Source organism: Ciona intestinalis, unplaced genomic scaffold (assembly GCF_000224145.3).
Source record: "Ciona intestinalis unplaced genomic scaffold, KH HT000099.2, whole genome shotgun sequence".
Lineage (NCBI taxonomy): Eukaryota > Metazoa > Chordata > Ascidiacea > Phlebobranchia > Cionidae > Ciona > Ciona intestinalis.
Window position 1 is genome coordinate 135,295 of NW_004190421.2, and position 10,494 is coordinate 145,788.

Genomic DNA, 10,494 nt, shown 5'->3' on the forward strand with positions numbered 1-10,494 from the left:
TCAAATTTGGCGAATGAAAAGTTTGTGATCGTTGCTTTCGTACGTTATATTGCGTTGTGTTAATGAGTATGACATAATCCTGATGAAGGCGTCTCGTATTGGACGTCGAAACGTCGGTTGTTTTAATGGGGCTATACACTGTATCTGGATGTATTAAAAAGCTTTACTACACAGAAATTAAATTTGTGTAGTAAAGTACGTTTTTGTACACTAACTGTAAGCAGTCGGGGAATGTGTTCATTACTGAATAAATGGAAGAATAGTTATGGTCACCAAACAAATATTTGAGTACTTGCTGCTTAATGTTTGCAAACTCGCAAAAAAGTAATTTTCCACCGCTTTGTTTTTCCGCACCGAATGCTGTGTAAACAGATATTGAACAAAATAATTCGTCCCAATCCTATATGCGAATTCGGACGCCGGCTTTTGTGTGCAGTCAACTTTACCATAAAACAACTGATTTATGCGTGTAGTATGTCAGCCATGTAAAAAAAAAATAACAGTAACCCACAATGTTGCAAACGTAGTAAGTGTAAGCGGGCACGAGATGTATCAAACAAAACACACGTGATATAACGACTGTCGTTGCCACCATGCAACTGTTTGTCAATAGTTTCGCAAAAATTCGTCGGCCGGGACCGGCAGCGATTGTTCCCGCAGAAAATTAATGGAAGCGTTGATGTCGATGTTTCGGCATGGACCTAATAGACCGAAACGATTTTATTAAATTAAGAAAACCAATGCAGCATACCGTTGCTAATATTGCTTGTATACCCAGTACGCGCATTTTAACACCAACGATTTCATCACTTTACTGTGGAAATGGGCGCTATACACTGAATATATCTACATATCACTTATGGAAAAATAATATGTAACATTTAAACCCAGACAGACATGATTCTTATATTTGATGTAAAATGAACTAAGTTTAAAACACTTTGTTAAAAATTTACTTGAAACAAAAAGTAGTTAATATGTTAAGTTGGGCAATAGAGAACATATGGACAAAGTGAACTTATTTCTCTTTTTAGTGAAAGCTCCAGTAATGTTTGGCAATATTCTATCACTCAAAAGCAAGCGAAAAAGGCGATTACTGTTGTTAAGTATTAAATTTCGGTGGTGAACGAATGCAACATTTTTATGCCTGAAAAAAGCTTATAACAAAGTGCTTATTTTGAGTTAAATATGGAATCGTATTAAAATTACCAACCGTAGTTTATGGAAAGAAATATTTATTTTACAGTTTTTTCTGATAAAATTAGTTTTAGTTTTGTGAGAAAAACTGAGATATGTACATGATAAATACAGACAGAGGTCAAAATGGTTTAAATTAGGCATACAATAAGCATAATAATATTGATCTAAATTGTATTCATAAGTCAACGTGGCAAAGAAGCTACAGCACAGACATTTTGTTAGATTACACACAAGTTGCAGAATAGTTTAATAGTAAGTTATAATAGTAGAATAATGTATGGAAAATACAATCGAAATTCGGTAACAGAAACTTAGTGATAAAATATATTTAATATTCTAAAACAACCACAGCTTAATTTTGTAGCGTAATACTTTACAGTGGTGCACAGTAACCTGGCAACACTGCTTAACGTCACAATAATTTGGCAAAATGACAGCATTCAAAGCAAACACAGATCACTAACCTCCTTGAAATATTCCTTGCAATCAACCGGATCGTAAAGATGTTTCTACTGTCTGGTTTAGTTGTTCATTTGCAGAGCTTCGTAGATAACGATTCCTTGCGTAATAACAACAACGTACATGCGAAGGTATACGGTGCCTTGATCTGCTCTAATACACAGGTTACCTTGTGTTTATATCAACCGACCAACCCATCGAATCCTTTTTCACTCGATGCGATGACGTCACGCATGAAATGAAAGTTTGCTGTGCTCCTATTCGCCATCCAGCGGATAAACTGACATCGATGTTTGCTTGGCGATAAAACCCGATAACGTGGGTTTGTTAATTACATGGAGTCTTTATGCATAAATATCCTGCGTCAAAGTTAAGCTGGTGTGTGCGTCTTAAAAAACTCCACTTTGTTTTTCACTGCATGATATGACGTCACACGGACTGAAACTATAACTGATCAAACCTTACTGATCAAAATTATAGGCCAAGGGACATACATGCAACAATGGTAGCAGCATCGAGCATCAAACGTAAATCCTCTTGAATGGAGGAAGGCGCTGTAACAACATAGTTTATGAGATTTTTAAACTTTGAATCTAAAGATGAAATATTTACGTTATGACTTCAGCTTAAAATAAAAGCATAGCTACTTACGTCATGGTATTAGTCATCCATAATAAATGCTCAACAGCGGCGTCTTGCGGGCAAAAATTATCAGAAAGACTACGATGTTTGGAAACCACGAAGGTAAATTTAAGCAATTTTCAAACAATTACAAGATTTTTAATTTTTCTAAATCAAATATACAAATACCTCAATGAATAAATGAATGTTGAGTACAAAGTATGACCACCAATTATTGTGGGAATAAATTATTGCAAATCAAAACCAATGATTTAAGATTCAAAACAATGTTTTAATGCAGGATATACTGAATTAACAGGAAGATATTAAAATATTGATAGCATTGCAAACCATGATATAAAATAACAATACGCAAACAATCTACTTAAAATACACAGATCACAATGCATTTAAAAATAGTGGAAATGACAAAAAAATATTCAAGTTAATGTGAAGACACACGCGGTAAAGTTATGATTTATAGGAAGATTGAACACCAAGGCAAAGCATGGTTTGTATAAAATTTTGGGAAAAACAACAGACAACTAAACTCCCAAAACTGTGATCATTTTAACCCAACAATAAATAAGTCATCCAAGTTCCCACCTACGAGACTTCAGCAACTCGACTGTGGGCATTGGAGTGGCAATCATGAATAAGTCACTAAAGTTCCCACCCACAAGGATATAAATGACCAAACCAACCAAAAGTCATGTCTGCTTATCCACACACTGCAATAGCTTCAGCAACTCGACTGTGGGCATGGGAGTGGCAACCATGGATAAGTCACTAGAGTTTCCACACATGAGGATAAAAATGACCGAAAAAATGTACGAAAAAACTCTTGTCGTGTAAATTAATCTAGAAATCCTTCGCCAAAAGGTATTTTGCTTTGGTTGTAGAATGTCGTTCCGAATGTGTTGAATAAACCGTGGGGTATTTCTGACATGCATGCCCTTACACTAAATGCTTCAGTGAAAAGAAACCCCGAATCTGTGTGTAAAAAAAGAGATTTAAAGTAATTACTTACCAGCTTTTTTTGTTTTCTAATCCAAAACATACTTTATAACAAAATGTGAAATTAGCAATGAGTGTTTCAAGCAGAAACACAAAAATACTATTTACGTTACGCTGACATACGTGTATGCATGTTTGTTATTGTTTGTGAATGTTTGTTATTGTTGACTACATAACCCATTAGTATATATTATTGAAAAAAACACATTAAACCAATTATACCTTCCATGAGTTAATGTTAAGATATTGGCTCCCTTCTATTAAAAATAATGTTTTACATAATTTACCCGAACCGTTGTGAACTTGCGGAAATAGTTCCAGAACAATTCAAACGGACCAATCAGATTGAATTGATTGTTTCCATATTTGACGAGTTTTTGAGTATATGTGCACATATACACAGTGTATATTATACCAGTGTATGCGTGCTTATATTTTACATCAGCTTATGTTGCTGTTTAATATTGGAATGAACATGTAGCGCTTAAACTAAAAGGTAGGCTGATTAGTGATTATATTCTTTATTTATAGCGAAGTTTGTTTAGTGTTTCGCTAAGTCTGTACTCAACTTGTTACGGATTTTAAATTAGGAATTTCATAACAACTAGGTCTGTACGTGTTGTTTATTGTTAACTGTTTTATAATTAGACTAAAGCAGTAATTCATAACACTACAGTTAATATCGACTGCATTACAAAAAAAAATATTTCAAAACGAATTGTTGGTACCGGTAAAGAATAATCCGTGAAGTTACAGTTTAGGCATTACGCGGTTAAGAATACACTGTAGCACAAACCAAGTGTATGTAGGAATTTGGATTTATTCTAAATGTTGTGAAATGACAAGAACTCGAATAAACTTATTCAGTACAGTTACAAAACATCATATTAATGGCTGCATTGGTTTCGTTTATTTGCATATAATAATAATTGCTGACATCTTTATTACGTCACAACCCACATTGTTACGTTTAAATTCACATGATTTTCACATTGCTTCGCTACACATATCCCAGTCTAACTTAGGATCAGTATTATCAGCAACTGGCAACTAATATCTGGTGTGGAAAATAATCGCAGCTCTAATGTGTTTGTGTAAATACACGGCAGACATAACTTAGATTTCAATGTACGTGTACACCACAAATGTTGTTAGCTTTGGCCGTTACGCTGTATAGCATTACAACGAAATGTTTAAAATCGCTCTTATATTGCGTAATAAGAACGCAGTCGTATTTGTGACGAAAAATAACTGTAACAGCTAAACATAATATATGACAAATATTAAAATACAAAATAAATGCTAAGTATCGTGACTAAGTGCGAACTTGTACCGTGTAAAGGATTATTATCGACGTTTTTATCTTTTAAATATAAGCACAGTTTGAAACTGGAGTAGTGGTTTCTCACAGTGGTCGTCAATGTTCCGGTTCAATCCCATTATATGGCGGGCAGTGGATGGAGTGGGATATACATAATAGCGTCACAATATGTTGTCGTAAGTTAGGCAGGTGTGTGTCATACGTTGGAGGTTCAAGGCTCACTGAACTAACTACAGCTGTTGACGTATAATAGATATTTCTACAATCCAGTTGTAGCCAAGTAAGTTTCAAAAGATGAATGTATTCAGAGTTCCACGCAACGTACTTTATGTATTAAGCCACCATGTAAGACGTGCATTAACACAACCGTGTTATCGGGTTGTATCGCCAAGCAATTGTCGGTGCCAGTTTATCCGCTGGGTGGCGAACAGGAGCACAACAAACTTCAATCCATGCATGACCTCATCCCATCGAGTGAAAAAGGATTCGATGGGTTGGTCGGTTGATATAAACACAAGGTAACATGTGTGTTAGAGCAGATCAAGGCACCGTATACCTTCGCATGTACGTTGTTGTTATTACGCCAGGAATCGTTGACTACGAAGTTGTGCAAATAAACAACTAAACCAGCAACCACACAGTAGAAACATCTTTACGATCCGGTTGATTGCAAGGATTATTTCAAGGAGGTTAGTGATCTGTGTTTGCTTTGAATGCTCTCATTCTGCCAAATTATTGAACAGTAACGTCACTTTGCAGTATTGCCAACCTACTGTGTCGCACTTTTAAACATTACGTTTTAACAGTAATAAAAAAAACTGTCGTTTTTAATATGGTGGGGTAATATGGGACGATTAAATGCATATTGTCCCATATCTGAAAATAAATGACGGTTTATGAACGATATTACAAATTTGTACTGTCACACCTTTATTAATTGATTCAAATAATTATATCAAACACACTAAGTGTTATTTAGTAATTTGCAAACACTCGTGGAAACCAGTATATACACAAGTCATATTATTGCCACAAAATATTGCTGCGCTGTATTTTACCTACGCCGAGAATTTTTCTCCAAGTTTCTGTTACCGAATTTTTAATAAATATTCCATACATTATCCTGTTATTATATCAGTATATTATAAATATTCTGCAACTTTTGTGTAATCTAACAAACCGGCTGTGCTACAGCTTCTTTGCCACGTTGACTTATGAATACAATTTAGATCAATAATATTATTATGCTTATTGTATGCCTAAATTAAACCATTTTGACCTCTGTCTGTATTTATCATGTATATATCTCAGTTTTTCTCACAAAACTAAAACTAATTTTATCAGACTAAGTCAAACTGTACGAAAATATTTCAGCCTATATAAACTACGACATATACTTGTTTAAGGTTTTATTTTTGAAAGGATTGGTAACGCCCATTCCCGCAGACAAGTGCTGGAATCGTCGGTGTAAAATGCGCGTACAGTGTTGCACAAGCAATATAAGCAACGACATATTGCCTCGTTGTTCAATAACAAGTTATCAGTTATAGTTTATGTATTATTATTTCTCATTTTGCCATCGGCAGCACCTATTACCGCAAAAGTGATAGATAAATAAAAAATCATTCACAGAATTTAATTCTATTATAAATTAAAAAGTACATTAAAATTAAATGAAATTAATATTTAATAAATTTAATTTCTGTCTAAAATAAATATTTTCCGCCTTGAAATTTATATTCGGCAACACTAAATTTTATTGTAGTTTTTGAATGGTCATCACTGCTTAGTGTTTTAGTGGCATTAGTTGTTGTTTTTGTAAAAATTACATTAAGTTAATTCACCATATATGCAATATACGCAAACCAATTAGTTTTATATTAATATTAGATCTCCATGTTTTCTCATATATTTGTATAGTTGTAAAATATTGGTCCAAGTGAAATATGCTGAATGTTTCAGACTGTGAGTTAAAGTTTATAAAACCATTGTTAAAAACAAGTTGAACATTTGAGCGTTGAGGCGTGAAGTAAATACACCCCATGTATAATAATATAGATTTCGTACAACTATTTATTGGTAAACTTAAATTAATGGATTTCGCTTTTAAATATATATTTATTTCTATAAAATTTCGACATTTCTGTAACCTGTATTATAATAGGGTGGGGAGCGTGGCTCGGGCAAAGACAAGACATTTTTACGGGTACCCTTTTTATGACAGACGAAAACAAATATTATACTAGTATTCGACACTGTTCAACTAAATGCGCGGCAAATGCAGTTGCTGTTGTTAAGTATTAAAATTCCCTGTTGAACGAATACCGTATATTTTTAAATGCTGAAAAAGCCTAATAATGAGATGCTCCATTTGAATGCTCACTGAACTATATTAAAACTGCCGAAATTTTGTAGTTCTAAATTTTGAATCACCAACCCCATATCGTAGTTAAATATAACAAGATGAAAATATCGTAGTTAAATATAACAAGATCACAGTCGGTTAAATTCGATAGGTTAACTAGAAGTCGCAGATATATTAATGTAAAAAAATCAAGTCATTTAATTGCCCAACTTTGAGGGGTTTGTTTTTAATTCAATTATTTATACCTCAGGGGTATTTCAAATATATAATATACTAATATAATAACAAGATAACATATGAAAAATCCCGGCACTTAGAGATAATTTATGAGAAGTGGCTTGTTTAAAATATAGATTTGCAAATTTGTTTTCGATTGATTAATAATAATAAATAAGTATTGTAAATTAATAAAGCTATGATATATAATTATTCATACTTATTCGTGGTACACAAAATCGTCCTATGTTTTACGTTTGGAAATATTGGGAAACATGTGCTTAAGGCTCCATAAGACCGGGTTTATAAAACCATTGTTAAAAACAAGTTAACTGGAACGCGGCAAGACCTGAACATTTGAGCGTTGAGGCGTGAAGTAAATACACCCCATGTATAATAATATAGATTTCGTACAACTATTTATTGGTATGCTTTAGTATTATATTTGGCTTTAAATGCGCTGTATTATTAAATACATAACGCCACGTATAAACAAAATGCACCGAGATAGTATTTGTAACAACATTTCTGTAATTATACTCCGTGTGACATCACAGATAAATTAAATTTATTTGATCAGGTGACATTGGAAGAATCTGTCATCAGTTTATAAGAGAAACACTTTCTAATGGTAAGTTGTTGATATTGTTGTGTTTGACTTTTTATTACTTTATGGAACATAAAATATATAAACCTTGCTATTGGGAAGAGGAAAGTCCCCTGCATGGCTGATCACGCAGTGAGTGCGTGGACGGAAAGTTACAAAAATAATTCTCCTGTTGAGTTATAACATGGGTGTCTTATTATACACCAGACACACATGGTGTATTTATACACCTCATGCTCACTGTCGAGTCGACAGTGAGCACAGTGTCGCGTTATAACATGGGTGTCTTCTTATACACCAGACACACATGGTGTATTCATACACCTCATGCTCACTGTCGAGTTTTAACATGGGTGTCTTCTTATACACCAGACACACATGGTGTATTCATACACCTCATGCTCACTTTCGAGTTATAACACGGGTGTCTTCTTATACACCAGACACACATGGTGTATTCATGCACCTCATGCTCACTATCCAGTTATAACATGGTTGTCTTTTTATGCACCAGACACGCATGGTGTATTCATATACCTCATGGTCACTTTTTCTGAACCACAACTTTAATATTGTTTGTAACTCGTACAATTACTATTTTACTAACTGTCTAGCGCCACCGGCCGACTTGACTATATATTGCTTTTCTCCTCTCTTTGTTCAGACGTGCTCCGGTGTGGTTAGGAGCAGCTTTGCCGAACTTCGCTCCTTGTCTATTAGTGTAACCGTTCAAGTTTTAGTTATTAGGTGTTCAGGTGTATTAACATTATTTTATTTGTTAGCGACTGAAAGTAACTATTTCTTAATCTTTCTTTGGCTCTCTGGCTGACTTGGCTCTTCTTTGGGTATTGTTGGAACCCGGCTATCGTTTATGATTTACGTTATCGTCAATACAGCTGTACATATTCATCAAGAGAAGAGCATTAATTAGGTTATAGACATCATTCTCTTATTCCGAACTCTTAAACTAAAACTGCAGGCGCGTTTGAGTTAAACCATAGCTGTTACATTGTTGTTATAGGAGAGTGCACACGTAACAACGAATGGTAACATGGAGATTGGAAGTGTACAGGAACTACATACTCACCAACACCCAGAACCTGCTCCTGTCAACGTTCAACCACTTGGTGAGTCGTCCATGTTTATGTACATTGCATCAATTAAAATAAAACTAAACCATCACTGTAAGCAACATGCATGAGATACTCAATAGACGACCCAGGAATCCTCATGAACGTCTGGTATTCAAGAAGCCTTATGATTCCAATGCCTGTTGTTTTACGAGTGGAACTTTGTAATACTTAATCTTTTTGTTTTGTAATATTTCCCAACAAACCTGTTGCTTAGTTTGGTTGTTGTGAACACTTGGATTATTGCAGATAGTATAACTTACTTATTTTTTACCATGGCCTTAATTAAACCTTTACTGTTTTTTACAAAGTTTTTACTATATAGAGTTTTAGTTACGTTACAGTTTTTCTATTGGGAAGGTTTAGTTTGAACAATGGCTGGGTTTAAATACAGAAAGCATAGAAACTGTGCAGTTAGATGATATCACATTGTTGGTGGAGCTAAACAGTATTAGTGTATATAGTAGTGTACTGGTGTGTATTAGTGTATATAGTAGTGTACTGGTGTGTATTAGTGTATATAGTAGTGTACTGGTGTGCATTAGTGTATATAGTAGTGTACTGGTGTGTATTAGTGTATATAGTAGTGCACTGGTGTGTATTAGTGTATATAGTAGTGTACTGGTGTGTATTAGTGTATATAGTAGTGTACTGGTGTGTATTAGTGTATATAGTAGTGCACTGGTGTGTATTAGTGTATATAGTAGTGTAATGGTGTGTATTAGTGTATATAGTAGTGTACTGGTGTGTATTAGTGTATATAGTAGTGTACTGGTGTGTATTAGTGTATATAGTAGTGTACTGGTGTGTATTAGTGTATATAGTAGTGCACTGGTGTGTATTAGTGTATATAGTAGTGTACTAGTGTGTATTAGTGTATATAGTATTGTACCGTAGTATGTATGGTACAGTAAGTTAAACTAATAGTTGGAGGTTTAAGTTTACTCCACTTGCTGGTATGTCAATACCTGTTGAAACAGCTGTAGTTGTAAAGACCATATAATCTGGATGAAGACTTCGTCGCATCTTTCAACGGAACTTTTTGTATAAACCGCACTCATTGCTTTGGTTACTTCAATGTCTTCTCATTTATCTGTTGATTCTTCCATGAGTTATTAATGCCTGATGTTCTGAGACAGCATGTTTATAACCCATTAGTATAAGATATAAAGCACAATAAGTCGATTGTTTTCACGCCTTATGGAACTAAAAGAAAGGAAAATGCATTAATTTAATATTTTGAAACACAATATAATCAACCTGTTAGTATAAAACTGTGAGAAATAATTATTACACATTGCATGGTTATAAGTGTCCCGTTAAAGTTAAACGTATACAAACGTAAACGGTTTAGATTTCAAAGCATTTAAAGACAAATATTAAACGTAAAGGTTTATGGGATCAAAATACATGATATCATGATATAATAAATACTGTCAAGTGTCGAATAAAAGGCAAATTTTACAAACGATTATTTTCCCTTTAAGTAATACATTCAAAACAATTCTTAGTCAGGAGGAACAATATGTAACAAACTTTCTGGACCGTAGGAATTCTA

General features: G+C 34.0%; 1 protein-coding gene across 2 annotated transcripts in view; it reads left to right on the forward strand.

Moving 5' to 3' along the window:
• Nucleotides 1-4,178: 4,178 nt before the first annotated feature.
• Nucleotides 4,179-10,494, forward strand: part of LOC100180072 (NACHT, LRR and PYD domains-containing protein 3-like) — a 15,873-nt gene continuing 9,557 nt past the window's right edge. For both annotated transcript variants that reach the window (XM_026838612.1, XM_018815736.2), the window contains exons 1-3: nucleotides 4,179-5,307; nucleotides 7,780-7,830; nucleotides 8,828-8,933. In XM_026838612.1, coding sequence (XP_026694413.1) covers nucleotides 7,828-7,830; nucleotides 8,828-8,933 — 109 coding nt within the window. In that variant the 5' untranslated portion in view covers nucleotides 4,179-5,307; nucleotides 7,780-7,827. The remainder of the gene's footprint in view (nucleotides 5,308-7,779; nucleotides 7,831-8,827; nucleotides 8,934-10,494) is intronic.